This window comes from Labrus mixtus, chromosome 3 (assembly GCF_963584025.1).
Source record: "Labrus mixtus chromosome 3, fLabMix1.1, whole genome shotgun sequence".
Taxonomy (NCBI): Eukaryota; Metazoa; Chordata; class Actinopteri; order Labriformes; family Labridae; genus Labrus; species Labrus mixtus.
In genome coordinates, this window is record NC_083614.1 from 30512962 (window position 1) to 30538458 (window position 25497).

At 39.2% G+C, this 25497-nt stretch overlaps 1 protein-coding gene across 1 annotated transcript in view; it reads left to right on the forward strand.

The window, feature by feature from the left end:
* The first annotated feature begins 582 nt into the window (after positions 1–582).
* The window catches only part of LOC132971128 (phosphatidylinositol 4,5-bisphosphate 3-kinase catalytic subunit alpha isoform-like), a 30578-nt gene continuing 5663 nt past the window's right edge, over positions 583–25497 (forward strand). Inside the window, exons 1-24 of the mRNA XM_061034543.1 lie at positions 583–857; positions 1255–1324; positions 5893–5999; positions 6201–6369; positions 6833–6959; positions 7752–7961; positions 8393–8487; positions 8622–8777; positions 10466–10711; positions 11326–11411; positions 12390–12495; positions 15138–15290; positions 15446–15580; positions 17902–18026; positions 19183–19264; positions 19561–19725; positions 19968–20071; positions 20181–20352; positions 21429–21535; positions 21629–21750; positions 22430–22508; positions 22650–22820; positions 23653–23770; positions 24710–24861. Coding sequence (XP_060890526.1) covers positions 5944–5999; positions 6201–6369; positions 6833–6959; positions 7752–7961; positions 8393–8487; positions 8622–8777; positions 10466–10711; positions 11326–11411; positions 12390–12495; positions 15138–15290; positions 15446–15580; positions 17902–18026; positions 19183–19264; positions 19561–19725; positions 19968–20071; positions 20181–20352; positions 21429–21535; positions 21629–21750; positions 22430–22508; positions 22650–22820; positions 23653–23770; positions 24710–24861 — 2936 coding nt within the window. The 5' untranslated portion in view covers positions 583–857; positions 1255–1324; positions 5893–5943. The remainder of the gene's footprint in view (positions 858–1254; positions 1325–5892; positions 6000–6200; positions 6370–6832; positions 6960–7751; positions 7962–8392; positions 8488–8621; positions 8778–10465; positions 10712–11325; positions 11412–12389; positions 12496–15137; positions 15291–15445; positions 15581–17901; positions 18027–19182; positions 19265–19560; positions 19726–19967; positions 20072–20180; positions 20353–21428; positions 21536–21628; positions 21751–22429; positions 22509–22649; positions 22821–23652; positions 23771–24709; positions 24862–25497) is intronic.

Here is a 25497-nt window from a genome sequence, read left to right on the forward strand (position 1 = left end):
TTACATTCTTAGCATATAAACTATAATTACCTTTACACTTGATTAATTTCATTTTTTAAATTTTTATTTTTTTTATCATCTTCTGTCCTTCTTCTGTCCTGTTTTAAACTTTGAATTTCACTTTCTGAGGATCAACAGTGTCTTACCTTATCTTCTTATCTCTTCAAATAATGGACTAGGTTACTTAGCAGAAACAAGTAGGTGCCACGCCCACACACACACACACGCCCACACACACACACACACACACACACACACACACACATTATGGTGAAATGGATCATCAGCTATGTAGGCTACTGTGATGTAGTTTCAAATGTGGTTTTGTGTTTTGATGCATGAGTGAGGGAAGTGTTAAACCACTAATAGCCTAAATCACACTGATGAATTACACCAGCAGTTTCACTCTCAGTGTGTGTGTGTGTGTGTGTGTGTGTGTGTGTGTGTGTGTGTGTGTGTGTGTGTGTGTGTGTGTGTGTGTGTGTGTGTGTGAAGAGGAAGGGAGGAGGGCCCCAGACAGACAGCGTGGCTGCAGTGCCGCAGCAGAGACTTCACGTCCAGTCGGACCAGCTGCTCTCCACAAACAACCCTCAAGGTTCAGCAGCACTGACAGACAGCGGGGACGTATTGGAGATACATTTTCTGTTCATCTTCCGAGCTCACAACACAAAAGAGGGGGGATTTAATGACGAAGTGGAGGAACGATTACTGTCACGGTTAGCCGGCAGAGACGTCACATCTCCCGCAGCTGGGAGACACCAGCCCGGCCGGCCGCTGGGAGCCGACAGGCTAACTGGCTTTAGCCGGGGAAACCAGTCTCTCCACAGACAACGCTGCGTTGACGCCCACTCATACGGGTACGAAACGATGCTAAACAACCCATATTTGAATATTCCAGCAGAGAAATGTCATGTTTTTTGTTTTTTTTGGATATATTTAATAATAACAAGAGGATGCAAGGCTCATCGTTAGCAGTTAGCTTGTGCAGAAAACATCCAGATATCCTTACAGCGCCTGCAGACAAACCATGAGAAGAGTTGTTGTTACCTAATTATACAGATTATGTCATTGTTACATAAATAAAGCAATATCGAGGGTTCATAGTGTGATGCAGCTGTCATATTTAGCTGTCATCCCCACACACCAAACCTTAGATATCCTGCAGCTGCTAGTGAATTTAGTGAAATGCTGTTGTTGTTGTTGTTGTTGTTGTTGTTTGTGTTTCAACATTTCCTCAACATATTTTGTTGACAGGGTGAAGATGGACTGAAAACATGAAGGGTGGAACTGTCCCATCGTCAAAATAGGAGGGCTTCTCTCTTGGGTATGCTTTTCCTGTCTGTATTCAAAGAAACAGGAGTGTGTCAGATGTCAGAGTGTAAAAAATATGATTTTAAATTGGTTTCACAAAGAACATCTTTTAAAAAAAACAAAACACTTTGTTGATATGATATGTGGTGCAAACTGGCTTAACCTTACGATAACCGCAAAATATTATTCTGCTTTTTTTCGACCGGGGCCAAAAGTGTGACCCGGCTAACCTTTCACTGCTGTGTTTCAGTATTCAAAGCGATCTCATCTCTGTAGGCAAATGTTTCCCCACTCCCCACATCCTGTGCTGTGAGGAAGCTTCCTCTTTTGTCCCAAAGTGCTTTAGCTGCATCCTGATCAGGGTCACAGATCACATTACAGCTCTACTGTTCCAAAAGCTCAATTGTTCGAACTTGTGTTTTTATATTTTGTTAAAGCTTGTTTTTTTGTTTTTTTTTGTACATATTTAATGCCGTCATTCTTCTTAAATTGGGTTTGCTGAAATTTCATGTACACTTGCTTCATTTTGTTTTGTCACAAGCTTTATTTTTTTTTGGCCTCACTGTGATTACTTTAAACTTTATTTAAGACCCATAGGTCCACATCATCCTTCATTTCATTTCATTTTTTTAAAATTTATTTCGAACATGTTTTTAAAAAATTACAAACAAAGCAAACAGCAAAGCAAAGCAGACTTTCTGTAGTGGCTCGAAAAAGGTGTAAGGATGAAATTAAATAACTTATCCAGTCCTTACCCCTTTTATATTTTTATCTTCATAAATTAATCCAAGACTAAGTTTTCAAAAATAAAGTTGAACAACACAGATAACGAAGTAACAAAAGCAACAGATATAATATATTACACACATTAACTGGTAGACGGTACAGACCTTACAACTCATATTGATTCAATTTTCCCACTGACTGTTCAATTTTATATTTAAATATGTTATTCTTGAAAATGTGTTTAAACTGTCCTAATGTTTTACATGTTTTCATTTCGTCACTGCAGCTGTTCCATAAATTAACACTCTTCGTTGTAATACAGTAAAAAAGCACACGCAATATAAATACAGGACACCAACGATGAAGGGATATAATCGCTACAGTTCTCAGTTTGTCAGTAATTCAAATACAAAGAGACATTTGCACGAGTGTTTCCAGAATAAGAGGAACACCTTGTGTCACTTAGTGGTGGAGCGACATTACGATAACATTTTCTGAATCAACGACACAGAAATGTATACGATCGAATTTCTCAGTTCAGAATGACATGTGGAGACGTTGTTATTAGTTAAACATTTGACTTGCACCCGTCCATCCTGGTGTTGATTATATTTTCTCTTCTTTGCTGCTGTGGCCGTCATTCGGCGGTTTTGAATCGCGTTCTAATCCCTAAATTCTCAGCTGTGCGCCGTCGGCTTTGGGGAGACTCGTCAGCTCCCCGTCCCGAGACGTCCCGAGACGTCCCGAGACGTCCCGAGGTCGACCAAAACGAACCAAAAGTTGAAAATACAGTGGACTTTATGCAGACACAGTCACTGCGACACATATGGAGGCCCAAAAGTGACGACCGAGTGACATTACTTTTGTATTATAAGTCCATATTGTATTTTTTCAGGTTAAAACTACTGACTCTGCCTTTAAGGAATGTCAGGTGGTGAAATAAGAGATATAAGCTGTTTTCACATAATGCACTCCTGAATATGTCTAGATAATTTCAGGTAATATCCTGCTGCGGCCCACTCGGATTTGCTGCGGTAAAAATTCTAGGGGGCTGGCAAATATGATAATAATAATAATAATAATAATAATGATAATAGACTTTATTTGGCATGGACATCACAGATACATTGGACAAACCAGATTCATTGTTTAAGTGTTTTAGCAAGCGTTCTAGTTCTCAACACCTGTCCACAGGAGGCTTTTGAAAAGAAAACAATTAAGATAGGAAGAAAAGCGATAAAACAGAGAAAACAGTAAGGAAATAATAAATAAATACACATAAACTGTAGAGCAAAGGCAGTATGATCAAACAATAAACCAGTCAGAATCTATTCATGTGAGCACTGTTGTTTTGATTATATCAGGAGTTTTCTGACAGTGTGAAATCCCTATAAGTTTTACTGCAACAGTGTCTGTTGCTCTGTTTAAATCAAAATGCACACAGAGAGACTTTTTAATTTGTGATGAATTTAGACTTTTGCAATGTGCTAATTGCCATAGTTTGTATTTAGATCAATCACACAGCCCTATAGTCTCTTTAGATGCTGAGTCATCCAGGTCATGGTGGTCCAAAGTCAGAATTGAATGAGAGGTGAAATATCAACCAAGTCTAGTTACCTTCTGTTTCAAACTTTTAACCTGCTAATAAACACTGTAAAAAGATGCTCTTAATATAAGTTGATGGACACCAGAGAAGTAAATAGGAAAAGTCATTCTGTCTCAACCCTGACCCAATACTACTGCGAGTTCATTCTAACATGACATTGTTTGATTTTATAGTCATGAACTGATCGAATGTATTTTATTTTATGAAGCACTACGAGTATTATTTTCTGTTTCCTCCCTCAGTTAAATGTTCAGTGTGGTATGAGGACATGATTTAGTGAAGTCGAAGAGATTTCTTTCCAGTTAACAAAACACCCAAATGTTAAACTTCTTCTTGGATGTTTCACATTGCTTTCAGTTTTAGGAAGTAGTACACATTTCCTAGTCATTATGTGCAAATCCGCACTATGCATCCACTGTTACGAGCGCTTAATGTGAGCTGTTTTCCAATGAAATGAAGCATTACATTGTATATACAAGACTTAACAACATCTGGGGCTGTGAGTGCAGCCTGTTGGTAAAATATTCTATGCCAGTTTTACACATGTCATGGGTACTCAGCAGCCAGTCCAGGACTTGTTTTAGTCCCGCTGCTGTTTGGTTGACTGAACATGCGGCTTGTTCTCTTAACTCAGTGAGCACAGCTGAGCCTCAGCTACAGCGGTGCAAGTTCAACTGAGCTGCTCCACACACTCTCTTCAACCCAAAAGTAGCTCATGTTGAGCCACATTTTGAAATTAAGTTGATCAGCAATAGAAAAAAATGTTGTTTTGTGTGTTTTTGTCTAAATTCCATCGCTTGAATTGTATATAAAACAAAGTGGATAAATGGGTGGGCTTGGATGCATGAAGAAGGAATTATTCACTCATGCAGACAGACTGCCCTTGAAATCTTCCTGAGTTGCTTGTTCATACATTCAGCTCACAGTGGGGGACTATCCCTGGTTGACGGGAGGGAGGGAGGGATCTCAGGAAGCAAGACATGACATAAAAAAAATACAGAAGTGGCAGAAGATGCAGCAGAGTCTGACGCTATTATGACCACTTTTGCCTTTATATCAATGCTACGTGTAGTTTGACACATTCACAATATCAACAAAAGACGAGAAGAGGAACAGAAAAAGTAAAGAAGCAGTTTCATTAGGTGCATGGAGATAGTACAGATGGTACACATTAGGGATGGGCGATATGGACCAAAACTCATATCTCGATATTGATTAGCTGAATGGAGATACTCGATATATGTCGATATGTATTTTATTAACAGTGAAAACACATGGAAAAATAAACTACCTGTTTGTGAATTTAAAAAGTAATATTATAAAATAAAAATGTTCCTTAAATACAATAAAAGAGAGAGAGAGGAGGAGCAGGGTTAAGAGGGACAGACAGTCAGTCATCATCAGTGAGATGAGAAAAAGGTGAACTGGCACCTCTGTAACGTTATTTTAATGCAACATAAACTATATCCATATTAACGATGTTGTCTTACCCGTTATCTTGTTTGAAAATATATCGATATATCTTAAAAACTCGATATATTTCCCAGCCCTAGTACACATACAGTCTATAGTTGTGCATTGTCTGCAGGATACAGACGTAACCCCGCTCCAGCTTGCTCACAGTGAAGTGTCCTGTTGTGTTCTTACAACAGCTCACCTGACTTCACATGGAATTATTTATGGACAGGAACAATTTAGGGTAAAGTGGGAGTGAAAAATTGTGGCTGTTTGCGTCACACATGCAGATCACCTCAGAGATGTCAGAGGGTTTTCACGAGTGTGAAAGCACAGTTTATAGTGTTCTCTGTGTCAGCTTTGGGAAAGTTTTGGGGCTAGATTGAAATCCGATGACATGTTGAGTAATATGCATTTCATGAAATTCAGATTTTTCTTATTGACTTTGGTCACCAGCTTCATTTACAGTGCGGTCGAATCACATAGTTTACACAGTAATAAAAAAAAATAAAAAACAGGCTTCAGTATTCAGAGGGCACACAGACAGTTGCTCAGTTGGCAACACTGCACCTCATGTGCGACCACCGGGGTCACCTTGAGAGTGTCGCACACGCACCTTTTGAACAATGACAGTCAGAGACCGCCAACCACGCTTCTGCTGTGTTAGTGACTAACAGCAGAGCAGAAACATCTGAACGTACATTTTTAGTATCACCAGCGTGGCTTTTAGTTTAACTGGATTTTTGTACACGTCGAGGATCGGAACTCGCCTTTAAAGTGTTGCAATCTTTCAGGTCTGGCTCTGCAGCTTAACTGTGTGACTGAGCTGGGAGACAGAGGGGAAGATGCCTCCCAGGCCGTCCTCAGGGGAGCTATGGGGCATCCACTTGATGCCTCCCAGGTATGAAGATCTTATTTCAAACAAATCGATTCTTTGCAATATATGGACATGTATGTATTCAGTCATTACTGGTATGGGGTTAATCAAAATATAATTTATGTTTCATGTTTTGTGTTAGAAAGTAAATTTTGCTAAGAGTAAATAAAGTGAATGATTAAATCAGTAATCCTCCTTGTATAATGACGCCGATTGTGTCTGCAGGATCCTGGTGGACTGCCTGCTGCCCAACGGGATGATTCTGACCCTGGAGTGTCTACGCGAGGCCACGCTCATCACCATCAAACATGAGCTTTTCAAAGAGGCCAGGAAATATCCCCTCCATCACCTCCTACAGGAGGAGACGTCCTACATCTTTGTCAGTGTGACACAGGTAAGAAATCTCCATCTCAATTTTAATATCCGGCAGCGAGAGGAGTCCATCTAAATAATAGAATGGAAATCCATTATTGAAAGTTTGATGGGAGTAGACAGATACGTATAAAAGAGAATTCTTCCAGAGTTCACATAGCTGCCAAAAGGTTCTAATAAAAAGAAAGACTTATTAAAAATGTGGCCAGTAGCGTCCTACCCTGTGAGGTAAGCTGTGCTCAAACTTGATTGTGAAACAGATGTGTGTAGCTCACATCTTGCTTTCCTCTCTACATCACTGCTTGGGAAATGAAACGCCTTCCCGTATTTGAAAATACACCGAGCTATACACTATTTCAAAACAATCTTTTCTACGCCTGGAGGGAAGGCTTCACATCTAAAAAGAAAATCACCCTAGGCTTTCTGACAAAGTGGAATACATTGAACACAAATTTTCGTTGTTTTTGTTTGTTTCCTTTCCTCAGGAAGCCGAACGGGAGGAGTTCTACGATGAGACCCGCAGGCTGTGTGACCTCCGACTCTTCCAGCCCTTCCTCAAGGTCATTGAACCGGTGGGCAACAGAGAGGAAAAGATCCTCAACAGAGAGATTGGTGAGATGGTTTCTCGTCTGTTTGCATCGGTTCTGTTGTAACTTGATTACTTTTTTTGTGTTGTTACTTTTGTTACAGAATTCTGCCTTATGATAAAGAAAATATTAATTTACACCCATAGCTAACAATTAATTAAAAAGTTGGCATATTCATTTTTAACATTGTTTTCTTTATTTTTTAATTTAGTATGATGTATAAGAGACGCCAAAAGTTTTCATATAATAGTAAATGTTTGTCCGAGGCAAACTGGATATATTTAATATTTCATTTGTTTGGATCATTTTTTAAAGGCTTTAAATGTGATTTTTAACACTTAAATATAATATAAATCAAGTATATCCTCTGAAAATAACTCTGTGAGTCATGACTGTCTACAATGGGTGTAACACCCGAGTCCCACTGTCTGTGATGTTTTCAGAGTTTTCAGAGTCCTATCTTCACTTTGTTTACATCGCCAGGACGGCCGGCTGACTCCTCCCCTCGTGTATAAAAGTTGTTTAATTGAGGGACTAGAGAAAATAAGAATAACATACTGTACTCACTGCTTAACTGTGTTTCTAGATCACGCTCATTTCAGGTAAATTTACATGCAGTGTGAAGACACGAGCGTAATAAAGATCGCTAGCATTAGCATGCTAACACAACAATGCAGCGCGAGTTGTTTTGGTTTCATGCTGGTGCTCAAGGGCGACATCTGCTGGATCAAAAAATGACATATAAAGCCTTTAAAGAAACTTCAGAACTTATAAGAGGAAAACACATTTTACTTTAAAAAATGTGATGTTCCATCAGGTTTTGCCATCGGGATGCCAGTGTGCGAGTTTGACCTGGTGAAGGACCCCGAGGTTCAGGACTTCAGGAGAAACATCCTGAATGTTTGTAAAGACTCTGTGGAGCTGAGAGATGCCAGCGGACCCCACAGTAGAGCCCTCTATGTTTACCCACCCAACGTGGAATCTACACAGGACCTCCCCAAACACATCTACAGCAAACTGGACAAAGGTAGGCGACTGCTTCAGTCTGTTTCCTTTTGGGTGTGTGATGAATCAAAGACGAGTACTACTGAAGTAGAAGGTATAAATAGACAGCAAGAGAGCACTAAGAGACAACTAGAGGGGAATCAGAGATGGTTATTAGCCTCCCATCAATATTTAATCCTTACGAGCAAGCCTTTAAAAAGAAAGTACAATAGTGAGCATGGCAGTCAATGAATTGATTGTGCAGCTATTAGTGTGAAGCTCTTGTGTTGAAACAATACAGAGGAAAAGCACAGCACTCGATAAAAGCATGCAGACCTTTGTGTGATTGAAGGTGGGAGTTGATGTTTTTTTGGGGGGTTGCTGCTCCAGTAGAATTTGATTTATGGATTTTTTTTTTCTCAGTCGTCATGACAATCGTTTTTTTTTTTTTTTTTTATCTCTTTTTTTTTGTAGGTCAGATTATTGTTGTGATTTGGGTGATTGTTTCTCCGAACAACGACAAACAAAAATATACATTGAAGATCAACCACGACTGTGTGCCTGAACAGGTAGGGTAAACTTATTCTAATATATATAAGTAATGAGTCTTAAGTCACCGTGTGTGCACTTTTATTTTGAGTTCAACATCAGGGATTCGACGGGTGTATGACGCAGTCTGTTGTGCGCGTATCTTAACTTAAAGGTGATCGCAGAGGCCATCCGTAAGAAGACACGCAGCATGCTGCTGTCCCCAGAGCAGCTCAAGATGTGTGTCCAGGAATATCAGGGTAAATACATCCTCAAAGTTTGTGGCTGTGATGAGTACCTGCTGGAAAAGTTCCCCATCAGCCAGTATAAGGTAAGAGCTTTAATTACATTTAAAGAGGTAGGGATGTAAGATACAAGAGCCATCCCAAATTCAAAAGAAGAAAGAAAGCCTTACAAATAGGGTGACATTGTTTTTTTTCTCTTTTATTGTGATAAGGTGAACAAGTACAAAACAAAAATGTGCACATAGACATGACAATTAAAGCAACGGCAAATAAAGAAAAACAGGCAAAACAGAAATAAACAAAACAAAATCAAAATACGCAAAACATTAGCAAAGACAAATACAATCAAAGTAGATATGATAAAAGTCAAGTAGTAAGTTGAGGTAGTGTATAAGAAAAGTGTGAATGTGTGTGTGGCAGTGTAATGCATTGAAGTGAGTGGCTGAGTGGGAAGAAAAATAAACAGAAACAAAATTGAAGATAATTGAGAGGAAAAATAAATATATATATATATATATGTCAACATCAATGGAAAGAAGACAATTTTACATATATTTATATATATAAAAATAATAAAATAAAATGTTTGGTGTTAATGTGGCCATCATAAAAAGAGGGAAGAAAAGAAGAAGAGAACAGGGAAAAAATAAATAAATAAATAATAATAATAATAATGTGTATATATATAGACATACATACAAACATGGTATCACTATGAGGAGCCGAGAAGAGGGGGTCACAGGGACCTCGGGGAGTTAGGCAAGAAGCCCCCTATGTGTGGGTGGGTTAGGGTTGTTTTTGATTTGTAATGGTTTTGAATTCCCAAATAGAACTCTGATAGGTGGACATGACATGATGCAGAAAGCAACACCAGAACACCAGATGAGAAACCAATGCACCGTGCAGTTTGCAACTGGATCATGTATTTTAGCTAAAGCGTATTAATCCCTCTTTATTTGTATTTTGGTTTGGGGTTTGTTGTTGGTGCAGGGTTAAGATGAAGTAAAATCTGACCATCGTGACATTAAGGAGACCCTTAATGTTCACCACTTCTCACATCTCACTTCTCATCCCTCCTTCATTTTACTTTCCCGTCGTCTCACTTGTTTTTCTGACTTCTCTTTCATAACATTGTTTCCCATAAATGGCATTAAAAAAGCCTGAAAGATAGTTTCTGCTGGCAGGCAGTAAAAACATTTCTCAAAGGTTTAGTGATTTGAACTCAACATTGGTTTCATGAAGACGGATGTGCAGAGTCTTAGTTCAATGTTTCAAAGTGTAAAACAATTGTTAGCACAGTTTGGGTGTGCTGTGTGCTCAGAGACCTTTTAAACTTTGTCTTTTTTGGAAAAGCGAGCATCTGTCAAGATATTTGGCAACGCTGCTTAAGAGATGTGTCTTGAAATAAATCAGGCTGGATCAGGGTCAGGGCTGATTCAGGATTTGTTCAACTTTATTCAGTATCAGGATATAGCTTAAGACAGATTCATTTCAGATTCAGTGTTAGTTTTGAAAAGCAGAGGATGAGTCAAAACAACGTTGCCTTTAATTCGATCACATGAACATGTCCTAACGTTCAACGTCTTGAGCCCGTGCTAGGAGTTTGGATTAATGTAATTTGAAGCAGGCCAGAATAAAATATGCATAAACTGCACTGTTTGCTCCATTGTGACTCAGCAGAAACACCCAGTTGCTTTAATTGATCATGCACAAATAACTCGAGCAGTTCTCTCACTGTCCTCTTTTTTTCTTCTCTCTGTCTTTTACTTTCTAGTATATCCGCAGTTGCATCATGCTGAGCAGGATGCCTAACCTGATGCTAATGGCTAAGGACAGCCTGTACACACAGTTGCCCACAGACAACTTTGTCATGCCTTCATACTCGAGACGCATCTCCACGGCAACATCCTACATGAACGGGGAAGCAGCTGCCAAGTCGCTGTGGACGATCAACGGAACCCTGCGCATACGAATCCTCTGTGCCACTTATGTCAACGTGAATATACGGGACATAGACAAGGTGGGGGGAGCAGAGTAATTACAGGAATATATGTACTGAGGATGTATATATATAAATACTCTGCTGTCTGTGCTGATCAGTCAAACGCACCAGTCGTCTATTGTGACATACATGTTATAGGAGGAGTTTAGAGTTGGCCAAAGGGAATAAATGATGTGGATCAGGATGGTATTTTTTTTTAGATTCATGAATAAAATCCAGTTTTTCAAATGTATTTGAATGTGTCTTTCGAGGAACATCACTTGACTTTTTTTCAGTTCCACAAGGTAAACCCCATCCTCCAGTTCCCTCACTTCCTGCAGAAACAAAACAGTCACCGCCCGGGTCTCATATGAACACAGAGAGAGAGAGAGTTATTTTAGCTCATGGCTGGCTGGCTTGCTGTCGTGAATCATTTGTGTAAATGTAACCTGTCTTTGCAAAAGTGCTGGACTGCATACCGCTGAACTGTAAAGAGCATTTAACATGACAGCTGTTACATGCTATTAATTATATCATTCTGATCTCACTTGACCTACGGACCAGTTTTTTCTTCATCATTTTGCAGTGTGTATACATCACCTTGTGTCATTAATGTGTTTTTGCCTTTGTTGTATTTTGTTTCTCTTGTACAGATATATGTGAGAACAGGCATTTACCATGGAGGTGAACAGATGTGTGACAATGTCAACACACAGAGAGTACCCTGCTCTAACCCCAGGTAATTACCCACCTGTCATCACAATACATTTTTACTCACAGCAGAAGTCCTTTAATACACGCTCTTATCCAAATCCTGAATTTATTTGTAAAATGCATTTCTCAACATAGTTACAAATCGCTAAAAGGGAATCCTTGTGACAGTAATAATACAGTAAAACGAATACCTATTATAGTATGCCTTACTGAAGAACAAGTTTCCCTTTGTTTGATTTACTGTCTCTGTTTTCATTGAAACACTGCCTCAGACAACTTTCACTGCTAATTTACTTTAAGTGGTCTCAGGCATGGGGGGTAAAGTAGACCGTTTAAGCTGAATAGTAACACTAACTGCTGTATTATATTACTGTTAAACCAAACCGTGGGCCCCTCTTGTTCCCCTGGAGATGTTAAGAGTAAAATTGTTTCTACTTAAGTAGATATGTGTCACTTTCCTAAATGTGTTCGATACCGGTGTAGGCCAGCGGTTCTCAACTGGTGGGTCAGTACCGACAAGTGGGTCGCCGAGCTGTTTTCATGAATGAGGGCCTGGAAAGAAAAACGCCATCAGAAAGTCCATGAAGTGCTTTTTAAACTTGTCGTCTTCTTGATCTGTATCTGTATCACATGCTTTTACACGGCTGAGGTCGGAACGGCACCATCTTTCATTAATTTATTCTGACTGGTTGAAAAATGTCAGAAATTTGGGTTGCGAATTTTTATGGAGGCCTTGGTGGTGGGTCCCTCTGTTATAGCAGTTAAAGATTTCAGAGCATTCAGTTTTATGTCCTAGCTACACTCTGAGTGTTCCTCCGAGGTCTAAGCGGATCATTTTCCTTTAGGTCATGTTTTTGGTGGTTGTAGCCTGACCTCTAACCCCCTGTAAGCCCACAGGTTCCTCTCTTAAAAAATGATCTTTGTATTTTTTCTTATTTGACTTTTTTCTCGTATTTTACGCTTTTATTGTACTTTGTTTGTTTCTGCCATTCTTTCTCTAAAGGTGGAATGAGTGGCTCACCTATGATATGTACATCCCGGACATACCCCGCGCTGCCAGGCTCTGCCTCTCCATCTGCTCTGTCAAGGGCAGGAAGGGAGCCAAGGAGGTAGGATAGAAAGCAGGGAAGGAAATGACTCTGCAGTGCATCTTAACAAATTAACAGGAACTGGACTTGCAAAAACAGGAAGTCCCTTACCAGGAAATTTGGAAATCACTGTTTTAAGTGCTTTCCAAATGGCCTGGTAAGGGAGGTGATTCCAGATTTGTCTTCAAATGGGCTGTTTACAACCAGCAAACCCCCTCTCAGATCAGCTGACCTGAGAGGGAACCATGATGAGGATGAATGATGAACCTAGAGGCTTGGAGCCACATATGAGCTAATGTAATCCAATGCAAACAAGTGGTCCAAACACCAATGGCAGTATATGTATATACCAGATAGGCAGACAGTGCTACAGTTGTCACAGTCTATAGATAGCAGAGAGCAAACGACCTTCATGTGTCCTGATCTTTTAACACCGGCATGCAAACCCATCCCCAAGGGAACCTACTGTACATGGTATATGTACCTTTTTTTTTTTGGTGAGTGAACTGACCCTACTCTATGTGTCACTCTGAGTATAAGTGTCCAAGGTGAATGGGAGCTGTGGTATCATCTTTGGTTCTGTTTAAATACTAATCAGCCATGGGCACCGCGGTGTCAGAAAAACATCCACAGAAACCTAATCAGCTGCAGACTTTTCCATTCATGCTGTTATACGTTTTGCTCGTGTAAAGCCACTTTGATAGCTCGTTGTCAAAAAGGGGGAATCGTGCTCTCTAAAGCTCATATCAGATAGTTGAAACTACAGACTTCGATATCAGAAGAAGAAAAAAAACTCAGATAATGCAAAAAAAAAAGACATTTGAAGTTTAAACTAAATGTATACTCAAAATATTCCAATTTTAATTTTGACAAAAAATCAAAAAAATTGACAAAAATCTATAATGTCAAATGTGTTGAGCACAACATTAAAAAATTCTACATGCATGCATCTTATTTGTGATAAAAATAACGGCCTGGTCATTTTTCTTCGTGTTTATAAACGTCCGTTTGGTCTAATTCTTGTAACAAACACCCCCACGCTCGTTGATTAATCTTCCATCTCTTTGTGCTGAAAAGCTGGAAGAGGGAGCCGTGTGTTGAGTGCGTCAATGAGTGCCAGACATGGATATTGTAACAGACACCTGGAGGGGGGGAGCCCTGTCCCATTACGCGCCATGCTAGGCGAGGTCAGGTTTAGCGGATGTTCTTTCATGCCTCGCCTGAATTAAAGATAAACACTTCTCTACAGCTGCCTTTTGTTCCAGCACTTACTATAAATAGGTGCATTTTGACTAGCTGTCTGCGGGTAACTCTGTCTGGCCTCAATGTGTTGCCCTTTGTCCCCCTGGTTCCATTGCTGCACCTTAGTGAAGACTCACTCAGAAGCTCGAGATGTTATCTTAAACATTTCCCTCAGCCTTTGTGTAGGTCACAATGTATGCTGCTGAAGGAGTACTGAAGTTCAAAGTTGATTCTAGTAGCTTTTATATGGAAAGAAAAGCCACGGTTGTACAACTTTCTGAAGCCTCTTGATTTGACTGCCGCTTGTTTAATACCACTAGCTCATAATTCAGTACTCATAGGAAGGTTCAGAGTGTAATTGAATGAAGTACCAGAAGAGAGGCAGCAACATTTCATAGCTTATCAACTTAACCTTGAATAAGAAGAAGCAAGCAGCTATAAATGTAACCGGGTTCTCTTTCAAGATCATCTTAAAGGCTTTAAAAATCAATCAACAACCCGCAAGAAGATTTAAAAATGTACGAACATCATTAAAAGCCAACCACACAGAACTTAAACACCCCTTTCAATGCATCTTCAAGAAACCAGTTGAAGCTAATTATCAGCACGCTGCAGCCACATCGAGCCGAGAGCATTTCCTCCGTCTAAAACTTCACTTACTGAGCAGGGAAACCCCCTACTGTCCCACCCATGACCAACAGAGTATCATGGAAATGAACAGTGCTTTAATATTAACAATTACTCCGGTGTGTCATTGGGGAAGCTGAATCACATTAGGTAATTTTTAATTTTTAATTTTTAATGTTTAATGTTAAATTTTAATTTTTAATTTTTAATTTTCAATTTTTAATTTTTAATGTTTAATGTTTAATGTTATTTTTTTATTTTTTATTTTTTATTTTTTTATTTTAATTTTTTAATTTTCAATTTTTAATGTTTAATGTTTAATGTTAAATTTTAATTTTTAATTTTTAATGTTTAATGTTGTTTTTTTATTTTTATTTTTTAATTTTTTAATTTTTAATTTTTAATTTTATTGTACTGTGTTCACTTTTTGTTTGCAATCTTTGCTGCTGTAACAATGTAAATTTCCCCGTTGTGGGATAAATAAAGGATTAATTTATCTTATCTTAACTGAGCAGACTTAAAACCATAGGTTGGTGTTCTGTGCTTTCAATTGGCTAACACATCTTAATCAAATCTAATGACCTATCTATGAGTCTACCAGGTTGTTTTTGATGCAGACTTTTTTCTGACTCCCCTGTGAGACTACACACTCCTACGCTGCAAGTCCAAGAATATGTTGGTGTTAAAAGCCTGTTTGTTTAAAAATATATATATATCACCATCTGTGTTTGTTTCTTTCTCCCATGAGCGTCTGATAACTCTCTTTCCCTGCGTCGCCCTCTCTCCTTTTTCAGGAGCACTGCCCGCTAGCTTGGGGGAACATCAACTTGTTCGACTACACTCACACTCTGGTGGCCAACAAGATGGCTCTGAACCTCTGGCCTGTCCCGCATGGCCTTGAAGACCTCCTCAATCCCATAGGAGTCACTGGATCCAACCCTAATAAGGTATTCATATTCAACATCTTATACATAATCTCTTTCGCTGTCGCTGTTTCATTTGTGGACTGTGCCCGGAGGACGCTACGGGAAAGTTGCAAGCTTCCCTGATTTCACTTTGATTTTACACCTTATGATAAGATCCTTCATCCTCTCATTTGTAGGAAACCCCGTGCCTGGAGCTGGAGTTTGACCACTTTAGTTGTCCAGTCAAATACCCGGATATGAACGCAGTGGAGGATCATGCAAACTGGACCATCTCGCGGGAACTGGGGTTTAACTACAACCTCTCTGGACAGGTAATAACTTGCGATCTCTGAACTTGCTGGAGGACGTCTTCTTCTTTTCTTGTTATCCTTCTGTTTGTCAAATTCGCGTCACCTCCACATCTCAAAGACTTTCTAGGGGATATCTTTCAATTCTGCACCGATGCTCGCAGATCACATGTACTTTACCTGATTAGATTTTTGTGTTCGAAGGTAAAACACAATGTCCTTCAAGTTAGTTTAGCACTGCAAATGAATTACATAAGATTTATTCTATAATTATTTTGTAATTCTTCTCAAGAGAATAACATCATTGTTAAAATATTTTGAACATACAAACAGACGTATCCCCATCCCCCTCCCTGGCTGTAGTTACAATCAATTTGAAACAAGATGGATTACAATGTCGAGACCCCCAGAAGTATGTTTCTGCACAAAGCTGACTTTATATATTATCTCATACTGAAACACTGAAAAACACCTTGTTAAAGTGAGTTCTCAAAGAAGGGAGATTTTGGGTGGTAGACGATGAGTTGCGTGACCTTAGGAGCTTGTGCAATTAAAAAAAAAAAAGGAGCAGCACATAAAGGAGCAGAATATAAAGCCTTTAATTATTAACATTTACATATAACCTACCTAACCTTACAGTCCAACTCCACCGCCCATGTACAGTGTGAGAAACACTTTGTAGTACAGATAGTGTGTATAGAGTACTTTAAAGGATGAGGTAAGCTGCTAATGAAGGTGTTTGAATATTTTTTACACCCCGCCGTTTTGTAGCGAGAGAAAATTTGACATTGATTTATGAAGCCCTAATGCAAGGTGTAGTATCGTTGTTTAAAGCATCACATTTAATGACACCATCCGGTAAATGAGTGGTGACTGTGGTGTTTATGTAAACAGATGCATGTTGTGTAAGATGCCATGCGTGTTTATATTTCAGTGTTATTTATGAATATATTAGTGTGTACGGTACACATCAGTGTCATTTGGTGTCTTTAAATGTAACATTGGATGTGAATGAATTTTCTTGTAGCCTTTTAGATTAAAAAAAAAAAAGGGTTTTGTCAAAGTTGTAAGTTTAGGCTGATAAGTGATTTGATAAATGGGGTCAATTTCCAGCCAAACAAATAACAATATTCGCTTGTTTTATGACTCTGTTCTTATGACTCAGGAGTGCCACTGTGCCCTGTTGTTGTTCACTTATTCATGATGGTGCTGGTGGTGCTGCCTTATCAGATTTCCTGATGATGTTTGGCACGACATCACCGCGACTTCTGATGTGAGAGGATGTGAACAGTGTGAGACGACATGTTAACTTATTCATAATGTGTGTGTCAAATGTGACAAGTGCCAAACTAAAATACACGGTGCTATGAGATACACATCATCTGACTCCATCCTGACCCTGGAAGGGTTTGATGTCTCGTGTCTCATTAAAAAAAACTCAAATCTATATGGAAAACAAAGTCGCACAGTCGGAGTCGCACATTTCTTTTGGGATGATGTTTTCTCTTCTCAAAAAGGAGAAGCACAAATTCACAAACTGAAGGCATCGTAATGGTTGTAAGAGCCTTGAACTGGATGTTCACATCAGCTGGCTGCATTGCTGTACAGCTGTGCTCCTGCTTTGTCCCACTTTTAATGTCACTCGGAAACATCTGAGAAGAGCAGTGTTTGTTATTCAGCCACTAACTTTTATAATCGAGCTAACACTGGTGTAGCAGCTTGTCCATTTTGTGGAGCACAAATCGATTGCAACGTGTCTGTTTTGAACGTGACAACCTTTAGTTTCTTCAATGGGCTCTTTGTCACCATCAGTCATTTTATATGATCATACAGCTGATAAGACGGTCCATCCCATGTCATTCACTTTTATGTTTCTTTATTGTGTGGTGTTATCTCAGGTCAGTGTACCTTATGCACTGATCTAGAAGTGTTGTTCAAAAGAACTGTGGTTGAAAATGTCAATAAATTATAAATACATATACAGGTTATGACTAATAAGACGATGATAGTAATGTGTTCTCTGTATCCTGCGTTGTGTGGGAAGCTTCTCTAACAGCAATGGGCCTTAATGGATTACCACTGTTAATGCTTCAAAGTATATTGTTTCTCTAAATGACTAAAACAAACTGTGTTCATGCCGTAATAAACGAAGCAAATGGTACAAACAGTTAGATAAAGTAAAGTGAATTATCTAGTTACAACAAATGAGGATGGCTATGAGATGAGATGAGAGTTCAGGAGGGATCAGAGTCTCCTAAAGAAAACAGTAAACAGCCATCAAGTTTGTTAATTATAGTTTAATAAATGATGTAATCATGAAGTTTTTTCGTTCTGTTGTATTACAGAGTAACCGTGTGGCCAGAGATCACGCCCTGACAGAGAGCGACATTGAGCAGCTGAGACAGCTGAGTAACAGGGACCCTCTTTCAGAAATCACTGAGCAGGAGAAAGACTTCCTCTGGAGACACAGGTAACCGCAACATGACTACAAATACATTTACCATTTAGACCTTAAAATACTTTGTCATGTAGAAGCATAAATGACACATGGCATATATTTCATAGGACAGGCTTGTTAGTCCTGTAGCTGTGTGTGAATATACTGCAGTGTTTCCCCACCCCCCCTCCCCCCGTTTCACCACCCCGATGATAAGCAGAGTCTGAGTCGGACTCTATCTCTTAGTGTCAGATCACACACACACACACACACACACACACACACACACACACACACACACACACACACACACACACACACAAACGCTTTGCATTGCAAAGATGGTATAAGAAAACAAGGAGTCTCACTCGTGTCTAAAAACGAGTTTGGAAAAAAAATTGTGTCCCGATATTTTAAATTTGGTAAAAAAAAGAAAAACAGGATTTTTTTCTGAAAAAACCTTTAATATTATCCACTTAATATTCAGTCCCCTCATGTTTACAGCATGTAAGCAAAGCCTGTCATGCCCATAAAGCCTATTATTTAGATTATAACTATCTAAAGTATGTCATGGGATCATTTTTTGCTTTCTAAAGTTACACAGCAGAGAGGCAACACTCAAATCTTCTTAGCCAAATTCTTTAAAGACCGGATAAGAAGATATATGTCTGAAGTCACAATATAAATACTAAGAAAAGGACATGTGGTTCCACATCTTTTGGTGTCCTGAGTTAATTTATTTGGCCTTTGAATACATGTGATGAGGAGGGTAAATGAAAATAGATGGGTCTTTTATATTGTACTGTTAAATGTAGGCTGCTGTTAAGAAAAGTAAAATAAATGTGTGGTGGTTTCGGGGACCAGGCCACCCCCCCCCCCCTCTAACAGATAAACCTCGGGGAAACACTGTACTGTATTATACTTGAGTAGCCCCCAACCACTTTAAATGAAAATCAATATCTGTAGGTGAAGGCTTTTTTAGTATTAACTTGAATACATACATTGTGTTTTTTAAAATCTGCAGCACTCTTTCTGTTATTAACCACAAACAGATTCTGCATACTTAATAAATATAAGACATCGTTTAAAGCGGGTATGCAGCATGTATGTATGTAAAAACAACAAGGCCTTAAAACCAGGACACACAACACACAGTAATGACTGTAACCTCCTTCTGGTTGTCTACCAGGCACTACTGCATGAACATCCCCGAGATCCTTCCCAAGATCCTTCTCGCTGTCAAGTGGAACTCCAGAGATGAAGTTGCACAGGTAATTTTAAAACAATTTCATACTCTGCCTGTTATACAGCAGGCATGTGTTGTATACATATAGCACAGTTCACCTTGTAGCTGATTTTTTAAAAAAAGGAGCGCAGAAATACCTCTGTGGATACTGACCTTCATACATTTAGGTTTTTGAAGTAGTTTGAACTCTTTCATTAAACCTGCAAAACTTTCAACAGAACCGTGCAATTAAACTATACATCTATTGTTTTTTTGTAAATGTGTATTCTGTCTATGTATACAAAGACTTCTGAATGATTGTTCTTGTTCTGTGTTTCCCAGATGTACTGTCTGCTAAAGGAGTGGCCATCTATCCGTCCTGAGCAGGCCATGGAGCTGCTGGACTGTAACTACCCAGACCCCATGGTCAGACACTTTGCTGTCCGCTGCCTGGACAAATACCTGACTGATGACAAACTGTCCCAGTACCTCATCCAGCTTGTACAGGTGGGTCTCCCTCCCTGACTGACAAAAGAAAGTGGTAGAAAGGAGTACATCAGGGAACTAAGAACTTTTATAATCCTATTCTTATGACTGTGGGAAAGCAGCTTTTGTTTGGCCTTTTCTTTTGTGTTGAACACTGTTTTATCTGTAATCCTCCGGCTGTATTTGGAGTCGTACATCCTGAAACAAGTAATCTGAACCTCCTCTCTGTATCTCCTCTTGTGCTCTTCTTCCTCCCGTACTAGGTGTTAAAATATGAGCAGTATCTTGACAATCCCCTGTCCCGTTTCCTCCTAAAAAAGGCGCTCACCAATCAAAAGATTGGTCATTTCTTCTTCTGGCATCTCAAGTGAGTCACCCGTTCAGTTTTCAGATGTACCTTCTTTTCTATGTGTCGGTCAAAGAGGCTGAAAACGCCGTGCTACTCCTCTCTGTCTCCCTTTGTCGCCTCCTCTCAGGTCAGAAATGCACAACAAAACAGTGAGCCAGCGGTTCGGGCTGCTGTTAGAGGCTTACTGCAGGGCCTGCGGCATGTACCTCAAACACCTGAGCAGACAGGTAGAGGCCATGGAGAAGCTCATTAACCTCACTGACATTCTCAAACAGGAGAAGAAGGACGAGACGCAGAAGGTAAGGAGGCACTAACAGAAACACTAGGCTTCATTCACTCATAGTTTGTGTTTGCACAATGTCCTCCATATCTTCTGTTTGCTGTCAAAGCCACTCTAAGAGTCACATCAGCTTCACTTGCTTCCTAACACACAGCGGTCACTTGTAGCATCAACTATTACTTAAATACAAGAACGCAAAAATAACAAATCACAAAAAAATGCATGCCCGCACAACAGAATTTAAATATTTAGATTAGAAACTGTTTCTCATAAGAAAAGTTGTCTGTCATCATGCAAGTTAGACACAAATTATGATTTTTACTGTTACATAAATAATAATTTATAATAAAGACAAAGCACAGCCCTCTGTGCACGTGAAGAAGCCTGATTTTGCCCCCCAAGAAAAAAGCAGTTTAATGCCACCCTGGAGGGAAATAAATGGAACAACTTTTTTTTTTTTACCAGGTTTATAAGAGGGTAAGGATTATTTTGCTCGGACCAGGCCATAAAACAACCGTTTGATTTTTATGGGATTAAAGATTTTACCAATGTGACTAACCTGCTGTCAGTGATTTAAAAACTTTCATTTATTTTTCATTTATTTATATTTTTTGTTTGTTTTCTCGCTACTCCCCACTAAGGCTACCTGAACATAAAAATCATTGCTTGACTTTCATCTCATTTAAATGTATTTTGTCTGTATTGTCGCTCTGTATCTTTGCTTATGTTTTTCTATTTTTATTTTTTGTCTTTGTTTGTTTGTTCTCGCTTTAGTTGTCATGTCTATATATTCTTGTTTCATTTTGTTCACCTTATCACCAATAAAAAAAAAAAAAAGAAAAGAAAAAGTGATTTAAAAACTCATTTGGGTTTGTGGCTTTCGTACATGAAACATAAATTAAATACAAAATCACATTAAACAGTAAATGTCACTTTTGCGCCGGTTATCAGTTCAATCAAAACTTGGTTAAAATGATGATTTACCATCAGAGTGATAACGCCATTAAAATTAGTGTATGTGGTTACACTCATGCATATGTACTGTAAATGCAGAATGAATGTTTATATTGTTGTGTGTGTGTGTGTCGTGTGCAGGTGCAGATGCGGTTTCTCGTGGACCAGATGAAGAGACCGGACTACATGGATGCCTTGCAGAACTTCACCTCTCCCCTCAACCCTGCACACCAACTCGGAAACCTGAGGTTGGAAGCTGTTGTGAATGAGCGGTGGTTTTGATGTACTTTACGGTTGTTAAAAAATATATCCGGACGTGGTCTGATTAATGTGTGCAACAGGTTAGACGAGTGCAGGATCATGTCATCGGCGAAGAGACCATTGTGGCTGAACTGGGAGAATCCCGACATCATGTCTGAGCTGCTCTTTCAGAACAACGAGCTAATCTTCAAAAACGGAGACGGTAACACACACACACACACACACACGCACACACACACACACACACACACACACACACACACACACACACACACTCATGAATAGCCAAAGCCTGTTAGCCTTGATTTTGCTATAAATCAGTGTGAAACCAAATATCTTAAACAATATGTGATTAAATTTGTGTCATGTTCTGCAAGTTGAAGAACCATTTAAAGGAACACCCACAACAGGGACAAGATTTCACAATATTGTAATCTATAAAGTAAGAGCGTTGCAAATTATCTTCATTGTCACTAAAGCATCTTTTTCCACACTAATGCGTGTAAACACAAACATGTAAGTGCAGCTCGGTAGCTCAGGTTGTCCATTCCTGGGGTTTTGGCTGCTCAGAATTGCGCTGAAGTAAAAACCTTGAACGAGGGAACAACTCACATCTTCACATATTCAAACGTGTTTTTCTCCCTCCTGTCTCCATATGGCATCGAAAGAAGCTCGTCGTCTTTGTTTGCACTGAATGAGCTGTTGTCTTTTTCCTGTGTGCGGTGCAAAGCAACGCAGCGTATTTACAATTCTCAGTGCTAAATGATGACACAAACACTGAAGTGCTGTTCGAGGCATGTTTAGTTTACTGTTTGTGTTTTATCTGCCTGGATGCTGAGAAATGATTACCTCTGTTCATGATTTGTGCGTTTGTGTTGTAGACTTGCGGCAGGACATGCTGACGTTGCAGATTATTAAAATTATGGAGAACATCTGGCAGAATCAGGGACTGGACCTACGGTACTGCTCACTCTTTTTCTTTTTTCAACCTATGTTTCTCTTGCCTCTCTGCACCATCGTTCTGCTTCAGCCTCTGTGATCTCTTCGTCTGTCCAGTGCATGGAAGCTAGGAATATCTCATTTGTGTGTTTTTTTCCTCAGGATGCTCCCCTATGGCTGTCTGTCATTAGGAGACTGTGTGGGTCTCATTGAGGTGGTGCGCAGCTCCCACACCATCATGCAGATTCAGTGTAAAGGAGGCTTGAAGGGAGCGCTGCAGTTCAACTCAAACACTCTGCATCAGTGGCTAAAGGACAAGAACAAGGGCGAGATGTGAGTGCTTATTTTTCCATCATCTTTGCATCATTAATCAGAGTAGAGCAGAAAGTGTCAGTGTAAAGAAATGTCTTCAGGAAAATCTGCTATAGTATAGAGTCCATAAATATATATATAATATATATATATATAATAAATATATATGCCTTTAAATGTTTTATTTAATAAGGTGTTAAACATTTACTCAATCTAATGTGTTTCTTTTTAGACTACATATCTAATGTCTATCTTTTAAATCACTTCTTCAAACTCACTTTTATAGACTTGCTTTTATGTGATTTCTCCTTTTAAAGATCTTTCCCTTCCTTTTATTAATTTTATTGCTTTTAACCTTTTTATCTTTCTCTTCTTTAAATATTTTAGCCTTTAAATGTTTCCCTTCCTTTTATTCATTTTACTGCTCTTAGTCTTTTTAAATTCCGACTCCTTTTATCGTTTAACTCTCCCGCTCTCTGTCGCTTTATTCATTTAACCAATGTCCCGTTTATCCCTTCTTTTTATCTTCATTCTGTGTTTACAGCCTGTGATGTGATGTCGTCCCACTCTCCCTCAATTTTAATTTTGTTCTCTCCTGATTGATTTTAAACTAATTTTCCTTCACTGTACTGAACTGCCTCTCCACACCTGCCTGTTGAATCTTATTCCTGTTATTTGCATTTTTATAATTTTGCCCTCTCTGTTGATCTCTGTTCTGTTGTCGTGTTGCTGTATTTGCTCTGTCTGTCACAGCACTTTGTAAACATTTGGTTTTAAAGGTGCTATATAAATAAATATATTATTATTATTATTATTATGTAGTTTTGTCTTACTTGAGCTTGTATCTATGCAGGTATGACATGGCTGTGGATCTCTTTACGAGGTCCTGTGCTGGCTACTGTGTAGCTACATTTATCCTGGGGATTGGAGACAGACACAACAGCAACATCATGGTCAAAGATGACGGACAGGTAACTTATATATGTACACAGAAACCTGCTCAAGGATCTTGGGGCGTTTGACATGAACAATTTGAGATATAATGGACCTAATGCACAAACATGTTTACAAAATGACTAACCTGCACAAGATTTAAATGATACCCTGATATCAGAGAGGTGCATTTAAGACCTGACTGGTTATGGGAGTTGTCACTAAGTAAGCAATTCAAGTCTCACAATGTGAATGTTTGTTGGTCAAAAATGAGCAGTACCAGAGTAGTCTAGTGCAGTGGTTCTCAACTGGTGGGTCGGGACCCAAAAGTGTGTCGCAGAGAAGCTTTTTGTGGGTCAGGAATGTGTGCCTGGAAAAGAAAAAATAGTGTCAAAAAGTCTATGAAGCCCTTTTTAAACATTATTGTTTTGTTGCATTTCCTCGTTCTGTCACATGTTCTCTGCAGCGTCCGAGGTCCAAATTGCACAATTTTTCATCAGATGAATCTAATTGGTTGAATAGTTGATTGTATCACATATTTGGGTCGTGATTGTTCATGAAGGAATTGTTGGTGGGTGCTGAGGCTCGACCAGTTGAGAACCGCTGATCTAGTGGTTTATTTGGCATGCACCATGTACGGAGGCAATAGTCCCTGTTGCAGCGGCTGTGGGTTCAAATCCGGCCTCGGGCTGTTTGCTGCAGATCGACAGCGACTCTCTCTTCCCCACATTTCCTGTCTCTCTTCATCTGTCCTATCCAATAAAAGCAAAAAAAAGAGCAACATCAAGACTCAATACTTTGCTTTGTTCTGTAAGATATCCACGGTGAAAGATTGAGGTTGATGCCTTTTGGTTTTCCTGCGGGTGTACAGAAGACACGTTAGACGTTAGAGAAGAGGAAATGTAGTTCAGAGTAAGAGTTCCTAAACTTTGACTTCCTGCTTTCATCTTTGTTTTGCTCTCCCCCCCCCCCCCCAGTTGTTCCACATAGATTTTGGTCATTTCCTGGATCATAAGAAGAAGAAATTTGGCTACAAGAGGGAGCGGGTGCCCTTTGTACTGACACAAGACTTCCTCATTGTCATCAGCAAGGGATCCCAGGAGTGTGCCAAGACCAAAGAGTTTGAGAGGTCCTGCAGCATCTCTTCTCTTTCTGTTTCCTCATCAAATGTTTCTCTTTATTTCTGTCTGCTACTAACAAATACTGCGCTAACAAAGCTTAGCTAGGTGTATTTTTTGAGTCATAACTATTTACCTTTTTTTTTTTGGTCAATCTGGAGAGAAAGAAAAAAAAAATGGTTTCTATTTAGAAAATTCTGAACTGGAAACAGAAAAATTCAAGCACGAGATTTTCTTGGCTCACTTCCCTCTGTTGGTTTAAGTTTACGCTCAACATGCCCGACTAACCCAACCCTGAGAAGTTCCTTGAGCACTCAGTGAGAGGCTTTTCAGAATCAGAATCAGAATCAGAATCAGAATCAGAATCAGAATCAGGTTTTTATTGCCAAGTACATTTACACATACAAGGAATTTGACTTGGTGTATTGGTGCTAAACAGTTAACAAGGAAATAAAGCAGAACTAGCAACAACTTAAATAATACAGAATAAGAAGATATTACAATATATAAAATAGAATTTAAAAATGTAAAATATAAAAAACACAAAATGTACAATTTTGCATCACTGCCTTACTGTGTATGAGAAAGAAAGACTCAGAGAGAAAACACAGAGCAAAAGACAGAAAGAGAGAAGAAAAGGTAAAAAA